The sequence below is a fragment of the Belonocnema kinseyi genome, chromosome 1 (assembly GCF_010883055.1).
Source record: "Belonocnema kinseyi isolate 2016_QV_RU_SX_M_011 chromosome 1, B_treatae_v1, whole genome shotgun sequence".
NCBI classification, from domain to species: Eukaryota; Metazoa; Arthropoda; class Insecta; order Hymenoptera; family Cynipidae; genus Belonocnema; species Belonocnema kinseyi.
In genome coordinates this window covers 178182367-178204766 of record NC_046657.1, presented here as the reverse complement: position 1 = coordinate 178204766, position 22400 = coordinate 178182367, and the positions used below count along the sequence as shown (strand labels likewise).

The following is a 22400-nucleotide window of genomic DNA, read 5'->3' as shown; positions in this document are numbered from 1 at the left end:
GGGCGCATACTTTGAATAAAATATTTGTTATCATTCTCTTGAAATAAATGTGTTTTTTTCTTGAAAAAATACCGGTTTCATATGTATACACCTGGTATTGTTGACACGCAAGGATGCTTTTTAGGCTATAAGCAAGTGAAAGCTTGGCACCTCCAAGAACGCCGATGATAAGGACGATCAGTTTAACAGAATATTCCGGGTACAATCGTTGCAACTCCCTGATAAGGTCTCGATACCTCTCTTTCTTTTCATTCTCCTTGGCTATAATGTTTTTGTCAGCTGGTGCCGAAAATTCGATAACGAACATGGTTCGCTTCTCGAAGTCAAGAAGAACCATGTCAGGCCTCGAGTGAGCAACAGAAACAATTGTCGAGAATATAAAGTTCCAGTATATGCGGCACTTCCCATTCTCGACAATTGACTCAATTTCCCTAGGAGCATTTAGAGGAGCGGTATTAATGTGAAAGCCGTAGGAGTGACAGAGATGGTAATAAAGCACTCTTAGTGCCGCATTGTACCTTTTAATGTAGGTCGTTCCCGCGTGTGTTGCACAACTAGATAGTATGTGAGCTAAATGTACGGGGTGTGCATGGCACGCTCTGCAGCTATCATCGGGAATGTCTTGGCTCAAAATGTGGCGACGGTATGTTAAGGTAGAAATGACACCGTCTTGGCATGCAAAAAGGAATATATATATATATATATATATATATTTATTTATTTATTCGGTTCGGTTTTGATTCCTCTAGAATCAAACCGAAGGGCCTATGTTAAAGCCAACGAACGCGTCCTCGGGTTGCGGATAGAGGGTCCCTGTACCAAAGGTTTCTGCTGAATATGCTTAGAAAAATGAAGAGACAATCGCAGATAATTGTCCAGGGGTTGTCCAGAAGGAATTAACCCCAAAGCAGAGGTGTGAAAACTGTGCCAAAAGCTGAATGGCACCTGGGTGAGGTGTCCAAAACGGTGAATCTGGGACATCGGGCGACCTCTCATAGTACGCAGCCTTATCCATGCATGCGGGGCTCTACAAGGATGGACGAACCCCTTTCCCTAGCTTCTCGTGGGAACAACAATGACAACACCCAACATAGTTGTAGTAAGTGCGGTTTAAAACAACAGAACGTGCAGGGCTCCCGACAATGGGTCGGCCAACAATGCCGACCACTCTAGACCTGGGGGAGCCAATGAAGATAGATTCAATGTGATGGATCGACTGAATCTTGAGACCTTCAGGTGGACGGAGCAATTAAATCGGGACTGGCTATAGTGCTACGATGCGAGTGAGCCCCCTGAACAGGGTTACATGGCACTACTGCATGCTCTGTGGTGTGAGAAACACCCGGAGCTATCGCACTTTTCGCATCAACGTCTGCGAAACCATGCCGAACTACTCCAAAAATGGGCTATATAAGCGGAACGCCTACACTACCACAGCCAGAACAAGCCGACAACAGAGAAAGAGAGACGACACTAAGACCAACCGCGGGCAGGCATGCGATAGAGGAAGAGCGATGCTTTATGAACCAAAGAAACATCAACGCCCAGGTTTCTCTGAAGCCTAAAGGTCTAGCTAAAATGGATGACGAGCTTCGTGGACATTTTTCCGAAGAATCCGACATCTGGACTATCAATTGTTGCGTGTATAATGTAGCGAGAGCTTTGGCCGATGCGAACTGTAAAACAAAACCAACGGTTGATCATAAAACCAAAAGACGAATGCATCAACTTGCCATAAAGATAGGCTGGGCAAGATAATACGCGTCCCGCATGCAGTGTGTGACTGACTACATCACATCTGGCAAGAATTTTACTTTCAAGGCTAGCTGCTGACCATCAGGCAGCATATTGTTGAGAGAATACGGATACTATCTGACACTAAGAGAAGTCCAGAACGGAGAGAGAGGTGGGTCAGAGAACATCAACAGTTTCTCTCTCACCCATCTCGACTATTCCAAGACCCTACAGTTACTGTCGACCATCCGCCCAAATCAGAGGAGGTTGAAGTATTTTTGATAGAAATCTACGAAGTGCAGCACAGACTGGGCGAAGACTCAGAAAATATAAATAGCTTCAAGGAGCTGCCTCATGCGCTCATAACACCTGATGAAGAATGCCCACCCATCACTACCGAGGAGGTGAGAAAAGTATTTAGAGGGATTAAGAACTATTCCGCTCCGGGACCAGATGGTATCAAAACCTTCTGATGGAAGAAGTTTCCTTTAACGCATCAGCATTTCGCCCGTATTTTCACCTCATATTTAAAGTCTGAAGAGCCAATTCCGGAGTGGTTGGTGGAAGGGCTCACAATACTCGTGTCGAAAATAGGCAACTTAACTGACCCGAAGAATTACAGGCCAATGACTTGTCTGAATCCATTGTTTAAGATATTCACAGCTATCCTAAATGATAGGATTGTTTGGGCAATTGAACCTGTGTGGCAAGAAATGAATGAACAACGCGGCTCAAAGAAAGGCGTAGCAGGATGTCGGGAGAACCCGCTTATCGATAGATGTATCTGCAAAGATGCAGCATTTTACCAGCGGGACCTATCGATGGCCTGGATTGATTATTATAAAGCTTTCGATTCGACCTTCCATAGACTTATCATCTGTATTTTGGAAAGCTTAAATGTTTATCCGAAAATCGTGAGGTACATAGAGAGATTGATGCCGCTTTGGAAAACCAGATTTACTATCTCATCTGGAAATAATCGTGTGACAATTAACCAGGTCACCCTTCAGAGAGGTGTCTTTCAGGGCGACACAATGAGCTCACTCCTCTTTTACCGCACATTATTGTGACTATCTCTAACACTTCACTATTCCGGCGGGTACTTTTGCGGCAAACCTGCAGATCGAAAGTACAAGGCCACGCATGTATTTTACATTAACGACCTTAAGATCTATGCTAAAAACAAAGGATAACTGCATCTAGCTCTAGGGATTGTCGAACGATATACTAAGGAAATAGGAATGGAATCTGGGTTAGAGAAATGCGCCAAGGCTTGTTTGAAGCGAGGAAAACTTTATGGCATCCCTGAAGACCCTGAGCTCGTCGATAGAAGCGCTATTTGACACCTTTCCGCTGATGAGACTTACACATACCTGGACGTGCCACAGAGCCGCATTCAGGATGTGACATCTATAAAGGATACTCTCAGAAGCAGATACAAGCGTCTCATCCGGCAGATTTGGTCTTCCAAACTGTCGGCGAGAAAGAAAGTATCTGCAACGAACATGCTTGCCATCCCGGTAGTACTCTATTCATTTGGAGTGGTACCATAGACGAAGAACGAGCTCAGATCCCTTGATATCGGGGCATGAAAGGTTATGCACATGAACGAAAGCATAATCTAAAGACTTCTGTTCCGCGACTCTGCAGGGGTGAGAAAAATGCATGAAATCTTATCTATCTCGAGTACTCACTCCTAAAAGCCCGGATTAAGAAAGCACAAGAGAAAAACTTTCGGGAACAGCTCCTCGATAAGAGGATGCACGGCATCTTCCACAGAAATTTGGAGGATCAGTAAATGTCGTGTAAGCTAACTTTTGCCTTCCTTAAATTGCCGGGATTGAAGTCTGGCACGGTGGGTTTCATTTTGGCATGTCAAGACGGTGTCATTTTGACCTTAACGTACCATCGCCACATTTTGAGCCAAGACCTTCCCGATTATAGCTGCAGGGCGCGCCATGCACACCCCGAGTATTTAGCTCACATACTATCTAGTTGTCCATCTAATGCAGGAACGACCCACATCCAAAGGCACAATGCGGCACTAAGAGTGCTTTATTACCCTCTCTGTCATTCTTACGTCATTAACCTGAATATCGCTCCTCTAAAAGCTCCTAAGGAAATCGAGTCAATCGTCGAGAATGAAAAGTGCCGCATAGACTGGAACTTTATATTCTCGACAATTGTTTCTGTTGCACACTCGAGGCCTGACATGGTTCTTCTTGACTTCGAGAAGCGAACCATGTTCGTTATCGAATTTTCGGCACCAGCTGACAAAAACATCATAGTCAAGGAGAATGAAAAGAAAAAGAAGTATAGGGACCTTATAAGGGAGTTGCGACATTGTACCCGGAATATTCTGATAAACTAATCGTTTTTATCATCGGCTGTCTTGGAGGTGCCAAGCTTTAACTGGTTAGCAGCCTGAACAGCATCCCTGCGTGTGAACAATATGCTAAAACACTTGCGGGAAAAATGTAGAAGTCGGTCACCCTTGGGTCGCTCTGTGTCCTCAGGGTGCACGAGACTATTGCCGGATCGTCGTATTGATTCCGTTACAGACTGTAACCACCTATCTCACGGTCGTGAGACGTGGTTGTGACTGAAATTTTACCGCGATTTCGCTACGAGCGGGTGCAATTTTTCAGATAAGCACCCGCTGCCGGTGAAATCCTGCGGTTGTCCTGATGAAAAATTTTAAATTATATATATATATACACATACATACGTGTGTTTTTCTCGGTAAGGACCTCGCGAGGAGCGTCTTTAATGCAGAGGATTCAAGCAGCGTCTAGCCTTGCTGCGATTTATCTCGGCAGCCGAGAAGCGCGCTTTTCCTGCAATATTCAATTCAAGCATTGCGACGTTTGGTCCTGAGAGTTGCGCATTGTAAGACCTCAACGCTAACCCTGTTTCTTACCGAGATAATTTCTCTTCTCCCCATAACGACATTCATGACACCAAGTTAACTCACTCTGCTCGAAGACTACGGAGAGAAAACGCTGACCTGCTTTCTTCTCCACATTGTCTAGTGAAGATAACAGTGCGAGCGACGCTTCGCTCCTAGTCCCTGCCTACTCCCTGCTATATACGTATCACTAACCAACTTTAAAATCAATCGAAATTGATTATTTAGATTGTGAAAGTGGCTTCTCAGATTATAGAGGGTTTTATTTTCTTCAAGGTTATAGCCTAACTTTTTTTATTTTTGAGAATAGCATCTTCATCAAAGAAAAAGAATTGGAGATACGCTGAATTCGAATTCGCGACCTAAATTGGGCCAACGGATCTAGACTTGGCCTAGACATAAAAAAACATCTGAAAATCGCAAATAAAGCTATTTTTTCCCTTCAATCAAAAACTTACATCTTAAATGTCAGTGAAAACTTACATTTTCTTATGTCTTTTATTGCGATGTATTCAAATTGACAACTCACGACGGCCCATCAGGTCTAATTTTGCCCTGGCCTTAAAAAAACATATCAAAATACCTAATTAAGCCGATTTTCGCCGATTTTCATCTGCTATAGCGGCATAAATTCCGTTTATCTAGATACTCGCCGCGATGATGTAGTCACAGCTATAAATGATATCAAGTAGTGATTTCAAATCTAAGATAAGCAATAGTGTACTTTTATAAATTTATTCAACGCCCGTTCACACAGAAAAAACAACGAATAAAACTTGTTGCACGAAATTTTCTAGAGCGATAAAGTTTTATTGAGACAACTTTGCGTCTTTCAAAAAACATGTGTTTTGTCACCGAGGAACACATGTATTTTGAACCCATGCGTAATCTGAAACCGATACCCGTATCTGAAGGAAAAAAAAATAGAGGCTATCTTTCGTGAAAATCTGACCTCACCGCCAGGGAACGCCCCGATTACTTCTCTATAATAATAGAACAATACTTTCTATCAACTAGCTCAGGAATTTAACATCACATATGGTATCATTATGTGGTATGTCATAACCCCTCCATATCAGCCACAAGCAAATCCTGTGGAACGAGTTAACAGAATTCTTAAAACCATTATAATCTCATATATTGATAGTGATTATGGCACTTGGTACTATTATCTCTCCAAATTCCGATTTGCGTACAATACATCCAATCGCGGATCTGAAATTAAAACTCGGGGCCCTGAATCTTGGAAAGTTATAATTCTCAAATTCAATCTATGCGCGATTGGGCGATGAAGAACCTAGACCATGCATTAGAAAATCAATCTAAATATTATAATCTCAGACGCAGACAAATAAGGTTCTATATCGGAAACTTGGTTCTATCTCGGTCTCGGGTTCTTTCATAAGAGTCTAGAAAGTGTTATCACATACCTTCTATGCACTTTCCGACCTTACAGATAAGTTTACAGGCAAATCTCACATAGAAGACCTAAAACCTTTGGTTTCCCCCCTCAATAATGGGAAATTTAGTACCTAGACTCGGATTCGTTAGTCACGAAAATCCCCTCCGCCATCTTCATGAGTATGCCGATCTGATGGAACGCATCAAAGAAAAGAGGCCCGTCTCTGGTTGTTCCCGCGATGGCCAAGACCCCTCAGTTCCGTTCACACTACAGCAAAATTTGAATTCTGGAATTGCCAGCAAGGCACCGACAGCGCCAACTGTCGGCCTTCTGTTTCTGGTGCAGAGAACCTGGATTCTCCGCCTTAGACTGTCCTTACTGTATCCGCTCCTCGCCTAGGATAGTAACTTATTTTTGTTTTTTATCTACCAAATTGTATTCTTTTTATAGTGCCATCTATTTGTAATCTTCAGGTTTTCATAATGAAAATATTAAATTTGCTTTGAGAATCTTTCTTTTTTTTCTTCCCCGATCTCACTTTATTTCGATTTCTTTTTTCTTGCTCTTTCTATTTCCTTTTTTTTGCTTTCTTTTATGTCTGTTTTACCTTTTTCTGTTTTTCTCTTTATTAACTGAATTTTATTTTTTCTGTGCTTTTATAATTTCATGATTTTACGATCTTTTTAGTTCACTATTTTGATATTAATTTTTTGTTTGTTTGATTCTTTTTGTTTTATTTTTTATTAAGTCAAGGAATTCCAAATTTTCATTGAATAAGAGTTTTCTTGATTTTACTTGGATGATCATGTTGGATTTCGGTTCCTACTCACTCATTTAAAATTAACTTTTCGTTTTGTCTCTCCTTACGTTTTGAGACTTGTTCGGACCTGTTGAAGTAATTCAATTTTATTTTATGATTCATTTATCTATCTTTAATTTTACTTTTTTTTTAATTTTAATTTTTTATTATTAAGGGTTCTTAAATTTTATTTTTGTATTCAATTTGTTAATTCTGCCGTCTCGAGCGAGAGTCGTAAAAGTTTTCGTCATCAACGCAACCGATCGATTTGATTCATCACCACCTAAACCTTAAAGAGATCTTCGCATCCTAAGCCCTTCGAATTTTTAGATTATTATCGACTATCTTTTTGACGTCCAAGGCAGAAGAGACATTTCTTCTAATAATGGATCAAATAGATAGATGTTCTTTTTTGGTTATCTGAGATGCAAGGCTTTTTGTTCCTATTGAGTATAAACCGTGGCCGTTATTACATAATTCAACATAAGAATAGGTAGCTTCGCCTAAATGTTATCTCCCCAAATGTTACTGATTGGAACAGACTTTTCTTGTCTTTTGTGTCTTTTTGTTTTCCCTCTTTTCCACATTTTTTAGCGGATATAACCGGCCCTAGTAGTATGAATAGGACGATTCTTGCCTGTCGCTACCCCTCATACGAAGGAATTCGGAATCTCTCTCATCCTCAACGGCGGCTGATAAGGACAAGCGAATAGAATACAGGACGGTAGGATGGGCGAATCAGAAGCGGTTCTCATCGGCTATCTCTGTCCCGACCGTAAAGAGTTATTCAAATTAGGTTCGTGCGCATCAACCTTCTCCTAATTATGTAATTCCTTGAGTCTGACTTATTCACCGGTAAGCTTGCAAACTCTCTCTTTCATTTTATGAACTGTAAGTGATAACACGAAGTGTCGAAATTATTCCGGATTACCTTAGGTAGGATTCCGATTTTTTTTATGGTTCCTTTCATAATGTTGAGATCTTTCCCCATTAATCAATAAAATGATCAAATTTCGAACCTTATGCTTTGAATTATAATGTTTTTGATAATGTTGAGATCATTCCCCGTTATTATATTTAATTATAGAATTTCGACCCTCATACCTTGAATTTTTAATACTACTTATAATGTGAAGATCCTCCTCCGTTAATCTATTGAAGTATCAAATTCCGAACCACGTGCCTTTTATTATAATGCTTTTTGTATTGTTAAGACTCTCCCTTCATAAATTATCGTTTCCTTCGTGTTGAGAACCCTTCTACCTCAAATCGAAGTGCCTTTTTTCCTTTCTTTATCTTTATCTTGAATAATTAATCGTTATCTCTCTATAATTTTAAGAATTTTCGTTTTTATATTTATTCTTTTGAGAATCCCTTTGCTTGCCTAATTTTGACAACCTATTTTTTATTTTCTCGGCTTTCTTTTTTAAAACTTACTCATGAGGACCCCTTTTTGTACTTATCTTCGAGACTCATCTTGTATCTATTTTTGGGAACCACTTTCTTGCCTAATTTTGAGAAGCCCTTTCGTACTTTTCATTGGAAACCTCATTTTGCTTTTATCTTTGACATTATTATGTACCTGTTTATGATTTTTGTACATTTCTTCCAGTTATTATGCTTAAATCAGAATTCCGAACTGCGAACCCCTTTGCTTATCTACTGAACTAATACCCCTACTGCTCTTTATTTGATATTTTTTCTTTGCAGTCCTTTTAATATTGATTTGAGGTATAATAACAAAAAAATTATTGTACTAAATAAAAAATTTATGCATGTGCATTATTTGAGATTACGTCGTTTTTCAGCTCTGCCATTCCGATAATTTGGAAATTATTTATGAAATAAACTTTTTTCATTGCCTGCAAACAAGGTTAGTTCCGGGACATTAGTTACTATGTTTATTTGTAAGTCTAAAGTTTTCGGCCAAAAATATTGTGTAGTTTGGAAGTAACGCTCGAGAGAATTGTAACACACATAACCTCGAAATATACACATACGTTTTTAGCAAAATCAAGTTTTTTGGAATTAACCCACAAAAAAGTGTGCACGAACGTCCATTAGCATGTTTACTATCATTCCCCAGATTTTGAAGAAAAAATATTTATTAATCTAGGGAAAAAGCCGGGGAAATCTAACGCTAATAAAATCGATACTAATTCCTAAGCGCCATGCAAATTATTCAAATTTAGCAAGATGATATTTTTTTAATTAGCCGACAAAAAAAGTGTTACTCTATTGATGTAATCGAATGTTGTTGAAACCCATTTTCCTACATTTGAGTCCTGAAATTTTGAGTAAAATTTGTCAGTTGTTTTAATTAAAATGTGAGCTTTTTAATTATGGACCCCCTCTCCCCGCACGCTCTATTATTATTTAAGTGAAAACTGAAAACCCCTTTTCAACCTTTTGGATTATTGCTCATTTAGAATAATGTGTATTATTTTGGCTAGGGTTTGTGGGGTTACCTTTCTTCCTGAAACGTTTACGTTTGGTGAGTTTCTCTTTCTTCCTTTTGAAATGTAGATTCCTTGTCCTTTTATCTTTTTCTCACTAACTTCAGCTGAATTGATTTGTCTTTGGCCCAAGAAAGGGCTAGCGCCCTAAAAATCTAACTTATATTAATGATTTCAATTGTTGGCTCCACAAGTTATCGCTAATAATCTATCTATTCAGTTTAATGTCTTTCGTTATCGTTCTTTGTACACTATTTAAAGAAACTGCCAAAATTGTATATTTGATTTCAAATACATGCGTTACAGATTTTAATAGAATTTAAAGATTTCTAAAAACTATGCAGAATTAAGAAAAAACGAGTGCATCCTAATTCAGTAGCAGCCCACTGTCGACCAAAGTTTATTTATTTGCGAATAGTTAAAAAAATTTCATGTTTTAAGAAAATTCAAAATAAATCAAGTTCCATCCTGAGTTGTTCAAGAGAATTAAAAGATCTTTAAAATAACCCAAAAGATTACAATGAATTTTAAGAAATATTAAAAATTCTGCAGAATTAAAAAGACTCTGAGGAATTCAAAATAATTTAACGTATATTCTAAATATTTTACGAAAATTCAAAAACCTTTAAAAGAATACAAATGATTTCAAGTCATTTAAAATATTTACACAGAATTCTGCGAAATTAAAAAAAACTTGTGCATCTTAATCCAATGGCACGTTATCTGTCGACCAAAATTGCTGAATTTCAAAATAGTTGAAAATTTGTTATGCTTTGAGAAGAATTCAGAAAATTAAAAATAAATCAAGTTATATTCTGAATATTTCAAGAGAATTTAAATTTTAAAAAAATTTTAAAAAATTAACTTAAAATAATAATGTACGATTCAATTAGGCTCACTGAAATGAATTGTGTAACGTTCACCAAATTTCGGTGAAGCTAGTCTACATTTTCATTTTTTCTATGCACCGAATTTTGGTCAAGTACTATTTTATTTTGAACACGTTTAAATAAAAGAATTAATTTTTGTGCAATATCAAACTCAAGCAAAGACGATTCAAACAAACACATTCGTATTTGCATTATTTTATAACGCTCGAAGCAAGGTTAAGTTGTCGTGATAGAAGACATTTCTTTTGGGCGTCGCACGCACACTTGCAACTAGCTGTTAATCTAAATACAATTTCAATGCTCTGTAGTACTAAAAATACGCACCGGACGCAAACATTTTTAGGGAGTTTTCGACTTGAATTTTTTTCATATCCGCTATTACAAGAAACGCCATTACTCCCGGGGGACCCTGTATAATGGTATGCCATCATATATAGCTTCATATATTGCCGTTGTATAACATATATCATGCAACATACTGAACTTTAATGATTATTTTCTTTTACTTTTTTTCGTAGAAAGTGGTAATGGATATCTATATGTTTTGTCTTCTGGTGAAATACTGAATTTCTGAACAGTTTTAGCGCGCTTTGGTTTTTAGCGTATAGAGTCTTCTCTTTAGCGCAGGGACATCTGATGTCAGATAGTAACTTTCTTATCCAGACTACTTCTCGCAGCGCTGTCGATGCCGCCGAGTAATCGCCTTCCGTCGTACTTAGCGATACCTATCGTTGCGGCCGTGACGACCAAGTGACGACCCCGTGTGCGAAAAAGAAAACGAATCCTCTCGTGGATCTATTTTCGTCTACTTCTCTCTCTGCCATGGCTGGACATAACACCCTCCTGTTAACTTAGTCAAATGCTCCCTCAAAGTCTACAAGCAATACGCTATCTTCCCCTTCTTCCGTCTTAGGTTCCTGTTGACTAGATAGTTGAGCACGTAGACGTTATCTGTCGTTCCCATCCCTTCTCTGAAAACCGTTTGGTTGTGTGGTATACTTCCCTTTTCTTCCACCTGTCTTTCCAACCTCCTTCTAAGCACTTCCGCATAAATTTCATATCACACCGACATGAGTGTGATAACTCTATATTCCTCCACCCTTTTTCCTTCTCCTTTTTTAATCCACGGCACTACCAGCCCTGTCTTCCACTTCTCCGGCTAACCTTCCACTTTCCATACTCCTCCTAACCACCCCTTGAAGTGCCTAATATATCGACGGCCTCTAATGCTGACTTACAATCTCGATAACATGTTTCGACAATTATTATGATTTATATAAATTCTATCAATAGGTAAACTGATCAGTCGATCAGTCCGATTCCGAACCATAATTTTAAAACAGTTTGATATATTAAAATATTCTGGCATACGGTAAATAAATAAGGGTTTTCCTTATACAATTATAATTTCAGGTCAAATCAAATATCAAGTATTCGACCAAAAATGAGTGAAGTCAGACGAATATTTTACATTCCACCTATTTTTCTTTTCATTTTTTATAATACTCTAAAGCGCATTAAAATTTTCAAAAATTTATTAGGTTCATTGAGTTTTAAATACTTCATACTATTAGAAAATATGTTTTTGAAGTCATTTTTTAAAAGAAAGAATGTACTAAAATTGTTTCATTGGCGGGAATTTTCCGATCTCACCCGCACGATTGTTACCTCTCTGTAACATGTCTGTTGCGAAGTGTAAGAACAGATATTTGGAAATTTTAATTTTGAAGTCTATAGTCAGGTCTAAGATCTGTAGGTTCATCTAATTGATTCTATTCGAATTGATTACAAATAAGTGAACGTATCCTGCAATAGTCAAATTAAGTATAATGAAGATTACACGTAGGAGACAGCTTTTAGTAAATGTTGCAAAAAAATATAACTTAATACATTTTTTATCTTAGATACTTATTTTCAGACAACTCACAAAGATCTGGAGAAGATATTTTCTAAATATGGAAAGATAGATGGTTGTTACTTGAAAAGAAATGTTGGAAAAAGTAATTACGCCTTTGTAACATTTAATAATGTTACTGATGCCTCAAGGTAAGCTGAACGTTAAGTAACCCCAATTTCCTGTAGATAAATATTCAAGAACCTGTTCCGAACAAATAGGAAGAACGGTTGTCCTCCTTTAATGTTAATGACAAAAATTATCTTAACCAAATTTTTGATAGGATTTTTCCTAAACTTTTTTGCCCTTGTTTGCACGAAATAAAAAAGTTTTCTAATGCTACCAAACTTATCCCGATACAGTTTAGACCCCAGAAAAAAATATTTTATACTTCCACATTGATGTTAGAAACTTGTAAAAGGACGAAAACGATGGTTTTTACCCTTTTTTGCAGTATTATTTTTGCAATTTTATAAAAGTTTTACCATTGTCATATCCTAACTGTTAAAACGTGCATAAAAGACGTCACGGTAGCATTTAATCATGTACTTTTCCAACACAAGAGATGAGGTTATCGGAACATGTTCCCGAAATGGAAAAAGCTTGTCAACTTTTGAAGCTGCAATTATCCTTTATTAAGAACGTAGCGGTGGAAAAATGTAATCTTTTCTATGGTTCATACTGCACATACACGCATACAGCATACAATTTTTTTATGTATCAAACCATAAAAAAGTACATTTTCGACCTTAAAACAGGAGAAATAAGCGAATTTTCCTATTTTAACCTTAGCAGCGTTTTACGTAAACAAAAATTTTGTTTTTTGATAGATTTTAATGACCATAAACAATATGTGTTTGCGAAAAAAATATAGACAATATCCCTTTTGAATGTGAAATATCTGTTTACCATTTTTTTGCAGAGCCAGAGAGGATGGATATAAAAAGGAAATTCAGTTACATAATCGTGATTTGAGGGTGATGCCAGCCGACTCTTGGCACCAACCGGACAGCATAGAGAATAAGAAAAATTTGGCTGCTATTATCAAACAAAAATCGAATTGTGATGAGTCTTCTGACGAGCAACTAATACAGTATTACACTTCAGACAATAATGTGCCCATTCATCTTTTGAATGATGATTGCCTGATGCACGTTTTTCTTTACCTTCCCATCATAGATAGAGTAAAAATAGAAAGAGGTAAGAAAATATGATTAAATTAAGGGCAAGTGGTACACTCAAATACCTATATTACCGACCTCACTTTTTCAGTTTACTGAATTTTCTTTGAACTTAAGAACAAAAAAATATATATCAGCCTCAAGCAATTTTCAGGGAACGTGCACTATACACTGTTCCTATGTACGAAATTGAGATGTTAATTAAATTTGCAATTAATAATTAATAATAACCCTCTACCATTATTAAGTGTGATTCCACCTTCCGCGTCAACCAAGGGTAGTTCCATTGTTAGTTCCTTTTACGTTCCAAAATAGGTATTCTGAAACTATCCATAGTTGACAACTCAGTAATTTGAATGAGAGACAATTAATTTAAATCAATAAAAGTCAAATCCAATCAACCGTCTCCAATTCAAATTGGATTCAATATCCTCGATATTAAGGGGAACAATTAAAATTGATCATAGTTCTAATCACTTATTTTCTTTTATGGCGAAATAAGGATTGCGATCAATTGTTATTTAAATAAATAAACTGTGTGTATATGCACCTGTGTGCAAGTAATTTAGTTAAGTTAATTTTGACATTTTTAGGTTTCTTCACTTCGTTCCAATCAAATATTGGCAGATATTTGTTGATTTCTGTGTGGCTAATTTGTTTGTTAATAATGTTTAATAAACAACAGCCTCTTGCCTTTAGTTCAATTATTTGTATTGGGCTTCTAAATGATTTTAATATCAGGACATCGAAATTACTAGCTTCTTAGACAAAGGGAAGCAGGGTTGAGATTTCTTACTACAGGGGCTCAAATCCGCTTCGGTGATAAGAATCGATCAATTGGTCTATTGAGGATGGTAGCTGGTATTACTATTGATTATCTACTTTTCGAGTCTTATTGAATCGGGTCAATATTTTTAATTTAGATATTTTGGAAAATTTTATGAGTTCTTTTCTCTTTTGTAAAATTGGATTTATAAATAATTGATATTGTTAATCAACATTTTATAGTCACATGTGGACTCAAGAGTATTAGGTGAACATGAAGAAGGTGGAGGTTCAATATACAGGATGGGCACGCTGGGGCTTACATACATGGCGAGTTAAATGCTACCCGAATCGCACAACAGCAGGGGAGCAGTCATTATACAGGGATATTTTCATATTTCGCGCCTTTAAAGTTTCATTCGAATCGGCCATTCGGTCAAGTTCGTGCATTTTCGGATCAAGTTTATGATAGTTTCCATGGTTGCGTTTGAAACTTCAAACGGATAGAAGTGTCAAAACAAAATAGGTTACGTTATTTAGTAATTACAAATAAGAAAAGTGTTTAATTAAAAATGAAATGAGACATGTGAACTGAGAAGTAAACGTCATTTTTTATCTGTGCCAATAACATTATAGAATGGCTGCTGAGTGACAAATACAATAAAATAGCAATAATATTCTGCGCTTCCAGTGGGCGAAGAGTGAATGGTGTTTAACGCTTATTTTTACTGCTTAAAAAAGGTCTGTTCTTAATGGACAAGCTATGTTTTAAATAAAGTGAATGAAATATTACATACGTAAACTTTAAATTGACATTGCCTACATTTACTGACAGCTATTAGGGCAAACAGGTGAATCTGTACATAACCGTTTGAAGTTTCGAACGCAACCATGGAAACTATCATAAACTTGATCCGATGATGAGCGGACTTGGACGAATGGCCGATCCGAATGCAACTTTAAAGGCGCGGAATATGAAAATACCCATGTATAATGGCTTCTCCCCTGCTCTTGTGCAATTCGGGTAGCATTCAACTCGTCATGTATGTAAGCCCCAGCTTGTTTACCCTGTATATTTTTCATGCATTTCAGGCACCTGCTGTGAGTAGTTTGTTGAATAAATTAGGGTTGATAACCAGTCCTGATTTATATAATGATACTATCTATATTGGTTAAGAACTGTACGGATTTTGTTAATGAGGGGTGTTTTTTTAATGGGGGAAAGGGGTGAATAGATGATTTTTTCAATGTCCGGTCCTAATCCCCACAGGTCGCTGCCAAAGATTAAATGTTCGTATGCTGATTGATCTTCCTAATGTTTTATTTAAAGGAATTTTTCTTCTCGGATAATGATTATTGTTAATATTAAACGATTCGTGGCTGAGGTCAACGTGCAAGTATCACCACCGCAGGAAAAATTAGAAGTCTTTCATGAAGAAGGCGTGATTGCTGTCCGCCTCTGTCCGTCTCATTGTACTTCTCTCTCCGCGCGGGGGGTCTCATTAGGTGTGACTTAGACCCGTGCGGTGGTCTTATATTTTCTCTCTCCCTGTCTATTCGTGTAACCCACTATGATAAGTTAATGCAGAGCAAGACTCGGACATCCAGCCTGGCCACCGTACTTCTTTACTAATCTGTTACACGGATACCATGAAGCCTGGCAATGACAATTTTGAGTTGCCAGCCCACATGGGGTCCACCGTAACAAACCCGCCCTGGAATTACTAACAGCTGTCCCTGGATGTTTATGCTGTCCAGGATGATTATCCCATTCTGGCTCGCTGATATATTTAGTTTGACTAATCGATGTTTAATTTCTATGTGCGATATATCGAGCCATTTGAGCTCTAACAGATGTTCGTGTCTTGGATGCAAGAGGTGGACATGACGGTACTAACAAGTGTCTTGTCAGCTGGTACCCTGCCTCGTTGATCCATGGCACGTGAGATTTAATAAATTACGTTAAATATTTTTATTCCTAGTAATATAATGAGCGGTCCCTGTACAATCTTTAGTTGGTATTCATATAACCATCTAAACATACCTGCACTCGTGCACTCTTATCATACATGCATACTTGAAATGTTACACTTTTTATTGTGACTGCATTCCCTTTTACTACTACCACAACACTAATATGCGTAGACCACTGAGGATTCTGCTGATGATGTTGTGGACTGTGGTACTGAGGATCTTTGACGTCGTAACCTTTGGGAAGCGATTTAGAATCAGACAGGCTGGAATGCCTGCGGAGGCATCCTGATTGGTAGAGAAGGTTCTTTTGGTTCCTGAGGCTCCTTCTGGAAGATTTGAATGAGCTGATGTCAATTGATTCACACTAATTACATGTGAGCGTGAATCTGAATTATCATTCGTATTTTCTTGTCGTCGGCAGCAGGTCCAATAGGTGATCCATAATGCTAATACTTTGGTATAACAAGCGTACACGGCTATGATAAATGTTAGTATCCCCAATCCTGCGTATCTTCCATGTATTAAGTGGGAAAGAGTTGCTCTTTCTTTCCTTTGTAGGTTGAATTCATATATTTGTTCTTCTAGTTGCTCCAGTGTCTTCTCGCCTACTTGAAAATAATTTGGATGTAATGTATCCGGCGAAATTTGGTCTGATGAGTATGCTGGCAAGGTCAAGGGTTCAATATCTAGCAATTTAGTAGATAACCTCGCCAAGTCCAAATGTATTGAAGGTTGGTACATTTGGGATTAATAGCATGTCGGTGTGCTGTGAACCTTCAACTGCAATGTAAGCTGCCGCTGACCGTATAAATGCTCGGCCCGTCTCATTTCTCAGAAAGGATTGATGGACAGGTAGACGATACATTTCGTATAGAGTGTGGGTCGGCTTTTCCAAGTAGCTCACACGAGGACCGGAGACTGGAAAAGGACTGTAGGGGCATGGTCCTGAACATCACGGAATATGGGTGCAAGTTGTTCTGATGTTAGTAGTAATGGATGCAATTCAACTCTCCTAGCTGAATGTACGACTGCCAGGATCTGAGTCGCGGCTCGAAGATACTCGTCTAGACTCTTGTCGATGGCATGCAGGATTCTACTGAAGTTCTGAGTATAGCTGAGGTCAAATGCGGCACTTGAAATGCCGTTAAGGTGTTGAACTGAAATCCAAAGTTCGTGTTGTAATTGAGTTTGGTGATTATTTTGAGCCTCCACAATTTTATTGGACTCCTCTAGTTGTGAACGAACAACGTGCGTTTGTTGGCCGACTAGGTGTGAGAGGTACCCTTTTGCTATATTCAAGTCATTGATCCTCTCCTCCATGGGCTGGCCGTCGTCGTAAGTGAGTAATCCAGCAACAGGTCCTACTAAGCCTTCTAGGAAGCCCAGAATTGCGGTTGTTCTTTTCCTCCTCATTCCAGCGGGTAGGCTAACTAGTGAAGTCTTGACAGTGTGATAGTGCAGTTCATCTAGCTCTTGATGGATGTAGTCCTGCAATTGTTTGGCTGCCACTAATTTGGAATCCAAGTTATGTTCTCCGAGTAGCTGGGTGCATTGAGGGGCAAATGTGATCTTGCAAACATTAGACAAGTTGTGAATTTGCTCCTGGTAATGGGTGAGCGTATTTTCCAGCTTGGTTACATGTAGAAAGGTGTTAACTCTCGAGTTATGAACTCGTCTCCGTAGGGTGTGCTGACGTTCAAAGAAGATCCCTGTACCAGACTGGAATTGAAGGTTTTGAAACACATCTTCTGCTGTGGTAAGTGTGATCCAGAGGATACAACTCGTTGCAAACAGGACCTGTTGTTGGAGAACGTACATTTTTTTCAACGCTGTATCGAGGGCAAAAATGGATAGCCTAGATATAAATGACATGTTTTATTTGATCCTCATATAACACTACCCTAATTAACAACTATTAACAGTTGGTGACCAAGAGCTTGTCTGCGTGCTTCGTGAATCTTATACCATCGTCGGCTTCCAGAATTACATTGTGATTTTCAGTGAAGCCCACGATCGTACAAGTTCCGGTGGAACGTTTATCGAATTTATTCTTTCCTACATCTTTGAAAATAATAACCTTGTCGCCAACTTTTGCAGTTAGTTGCCTGGCCTTTTCATCATAGCGTACCTTCGACCTTTCCTTAGCTTTAATCATATTTTTAGCTGCAATTTTTTGTATTTCGTTTAGTCTAATTATCAAATCGCGCAAGTAAAAACCGTAGGTTTCAAACCTGTCCTCGGTTGGAAAGGAAGTGGACAGGCGCGAAATTTTGAAGATGGATGGTCGAATTTGGAGATGGACCGTTCAATCTCTGCCCTTTCTATTGTGGGTTTGAGTGGTTGAAATCAGCGAAAATCCTTGAATGATTTGTTTTTTTCTTTTGAAGATATTTGCAGTTCGGATGGTTTGAAAATCACCTGTGGTTTCTTAACCTTTCTTTAGCCGAATTCGATAATATTCGGTTGCATCCCTGACAGTACGCATCATTTTTACCATTTTTTTTAAAGGATGGATAATTCTTCCCAACATGGGTTCCTCTGTCTGCCTCATGTAATTTACCTAAGGTATATTACTTGCACAACCCTGCTCAGGAGCATGACTCTCTAAGACGGAATTGTTTCTGTTGATTCCTGCTCGTGCCAGATGGTATATTTGGTATAGCTGTCGATAAGGAACTTCGAATCCCTCCAGTTCCCCACTCTTGTTGTAAACGCACGCGCCATCTACATACACGTCCGTAGTTTTATCGCACAAACTTGGGAAACAAGAGTTGGGTAGATTGGGGGTGCACTTTGGAGTGAACGATCTTCTTTGGGCATTGGTAAGCTAGGATCAATACTAGGGAGAAGACTGTGCTTCTTCTGGTATACCGGGGATCTGACTCGCTATCTTCTTCACTTTCGGAAGACTCGTCATTGGCTGATGACGAATCTGAGGTATATTCGAGGGTCTTGAGACCTTTCGCTCTTCTTTTTCTTTCCATAAGTCTACTTGCTATTCCGCATTGGTTAATACCCTTAATTTTTAATTAAGGAGGTGTCTTATAACGTTTGTCTAAATCTAGTTTTTCTGGGACATTACCCGTTTTTCTTCTGCCGGGCGCGGGCACAGTGCTTGATGTGAATGGTCGTGGATTCCTTCCGTCTATGCTCTTAGGATGCGCGGCGATCGGCTTCATAATGGATGATTTGCGTCTGAAGCTAGTTACTGTTGGCTTTTTGTTCCGTGGGGGTAGCTTTTGGTGTTCCCGATGGTTGTTGGTCTCCAGGTCGAGTGGGTAGATCCTCCTTTCCTGGTTCGTCGGTATTTTTTCGGGATTCTTAACTTTCCTAATACTGTTCTTAGTCGAGGATTGTCTTAGTGGCAAGGCCCTGTAGGTGGTCATGTCGGCAGATATAATTTTAACGCTATATCTTCCATCGTCCTTGTTGGGTTTTCTTGGAAGTGTCGAATGATTTGAAGCTTTTTGTTTTGGGAACTTGATTCATTTAGTTCGCGTAGAAGCGGAGTCATCAGATTCGGTAAAGTCATCAGTTTCTGTTGAAACTTCTCCCTTGTTGAGTCCAATAAGGTTTCCAGATAGGGCCTCTACTCCCCTGTGTAACTTTCCTTTATTATATTCAAAGATATATTGGTAATCATTCAGCCTATGGCGCCAGCGAAACAACCTGGGACCAGGATTATCTATATATGTCATCCAATGGATGGGTTCGGGGTCGCACGTCAAAATGAACTCGCGTCCATATAAGTATGGACGGAAATTCATTATGCCATATAGAACGGCCAAACATTCCTTTTCAGACTTTAAGTAACGTTGTTCAGTGGGACCCATTATTTTCGAATTTTTCGCTTTTCTTCTGGTCCCCATTTAAATTTAGTATCTTTCTTCAGCAAATCTGCTAATGGTTTTGCTAATTTTGCATAGTCCTGGATAAAATGCCGGTAATATCCTGACAGCCCCAAGAATTGTCTGATCGGCTTGACAGTTCCGGGCCTAGGGAAGTACTTTATCGTGGCAATTTTGTCCGGGTTAGATCTCGCTTCATCACTGCTGATGATGTGCTCGAAATATGCAATTTCGGTACGGAGAAAATCGAATTTGTCTGGCTGTAACAAATGGCTGTACAAATTCTTCCGTGCGGAGCATCCCCTTCAAAACATTGTCCATAAGGCGTTGAAAGGTTGCGGGAGCATTTTTTTATACCCATGGGCATTCGTTAGTATTCGAAATGTCCTCTCTGAGTAGAAAATACGATCTTGGCCTTGTCGTCTGGATGTGTTTCTACTTGATGGCATCCACTCATCAGGTCGAATACTGTAAAATAGCGTATTTGTCCTAGTTGGTCTTATATTTCGGTAATTTTAGGCAAAGGATAGACGTCGACGATTACCTTTTTATTGAGGACTCTGTAGTATATAACGACCCGGTACTTTCTCACTCCCGATGCGTCCATTTTTTTTGGAACTATTATCAGAATTTTTTAGCTTTTTATCAATTTGGATGTCAATTTGATCCAATGCATCTAGGAGATGGCGGTACGGTTTTCTCGATATCACTGCATCGTCTAGTGTCGGCATTCGATACTGGATCGTATTCGTGATATTCAGCATTTCTCCAGGGATATGGAATACGTCGGCGAAGTCATTGACTCAACCTTGTATGAGTTGTTTCTCCTCATCATTAAGATGATCGGTGTGTAGGACTTCAGCAACACGTTCGCTCCGAGGTTTACTGGGTTCCAACGATCCATTGTCTGGGAAATGATCAGTATCTGAACTGGATGAGTCTTGTCCAGGGAACTCACAGTAGTCAAAAGGAATTATTTCCTGTGTTCGTAGAGTCATCTCAACTGCTTCTTCGGTGGTGTTATAGGCGTAAACATAGCAGACACCATCTGCATTGACTCTGGGGAGGTATCCCTCCGTTGGGTTTCGATTCGCCTCCGCTATTTCACCTGGCTGTTTAGTCCGGGCTCCGATTTTTAGGATCTGGTTAAAGGGTTTTATGTCATCCCTTAGTTCCCTTTTTGTTTCTACCGATTCAATATAGAAAAACGGTATAGGATTTATAGGGTCGGATATTACAACGAGAGTGTTGTGTCGAAACAATACCTGCGCTTGTCCTTCCCCTAAAATTGGTCGACCTATAATGTTGTCGGCCGAGGTAGGGAAGGTGTCTTCTATGACATGGAATTCTACCGGCTTTCCGAGTATGGTGAGTTCCACAGTGCCAAGTGTTGTGACTAAATTGGTTGTGATGCCGATAATGTTGATAAGATCGTTTCCGACAATCATCGCACCTTTCAACGCCCGAAGTTTTATCAGGTTAACATAGGAACCTGGATCTACTAAAAAATGAGCTTTCGGACACCTAAATTCTGGGGCAACTAGCCCAACTACTGGAGAATCTTCTTTTTCTTTTGCGGCCCTGAGAACTCGCAATAGCCCGTTAGGAACTGAACTGTTCTTAGACGCTCTCTGAGGTTCGGACTCGCTGTTGCGTCCATACGGCGGGTCTTCTTGTAGTTCAAAGAAGTTTTTGGTGAAATCGGCCTGGATAAGGTAGATGAGTTTTGGGTGTGTTCATTACCATCTATTGGCCTCTTTGTGGTACATCTTGGTGATAAGGTTGAGGAGGGGGATATGGTAGCGGATAGGGATAACCATAGCCTAGAGAGAATGGACTTCGATACGGGCAGGCTGGTGGATATAGAGGGTTGTATGGTGAGTGTGTGGAGCCGTAAAAGGGATATTGAAGCGGATTACTTAGATATGCATTTGTAGCGCTATTTGTTTTCTCCATTCTTCGTTCTTTTTGATCCCCGTCTATTTGTCTTGAGCAGGGGCTGGGTGATCTTATACGCTCCAAATGGGGTTCTTTATGTCAGGATAGATGATAGGTGGGAACCGGAGTAGCCTTTACACTGTCGGCATATCGTTGTCTCTCCCCAGCATGCAGCGCATGCTCGTAGACCTCATGCAAATCCTTGGGGTTGCGAGTATCCAAAAAGGTGGCCATTTCATTAAGCAACCCTCGAATGTCAATATTTTCGTGTCATCGGTTTGTGACGCGTATTTCTCATCTCAAGAGTGCTTCGCCCCACTAAGCATTCCCAAGGTATGGTCGTAGTAGTCTCTGACACTCTCCGTTTGCTTCATTCGCAAATTTACTATTGACTGAAAGTACCACTGATACTTATTCGTAGGAGCAAACCGCTTCTTTAGGTGGGTAATTAGATCTTGTATTTTATTGAAGGTTTTATCCCTCACGCTTTCCCTGGCAATCCCTTTTAATTTACTGAGGACAGCTTTCACAAAAGAAGATTCGGAGTTTTCATTTACGTAGAACGTACCGTTGGCTACATCTTGAATAAATTCTTTGAGGGGGGGGGGGGG

The 22400-nt window shown here is 39.2% G+C and overlaps 1 protein-coding gene across 9 annotated transcripts in view; it reads left to right on the top strand.

The window, feature by feature from the left end:
* LOC117172776 (F-box/LRR-repeat protein 7-like) overlaps positions 1-22400 on the top strand; it is a 180274-nt gene that overhangs the window by 53840 nt on the left and 104034 nt on the right. For 6 of the 9 annotated variants that reach the window (XM_033360996.1, XM_033361047.1, XM_033361005.1 and 3 more), the window contains one exon: positions 13006-13283. In XM_033360996.1, the coding sequence (XP_033216887.1) occupies positions 13006-13283 (278 nt within the window). Of the gene's footprint in view, positions 1-12107; positions 12236-13005; positions 13284-22400 lie in introns of all 9 variants that reach the window. The other 3 variants (XM_033361030.1, XM_033361039.1, XM_033361022.1) reach the window with 1 other exon arrangement.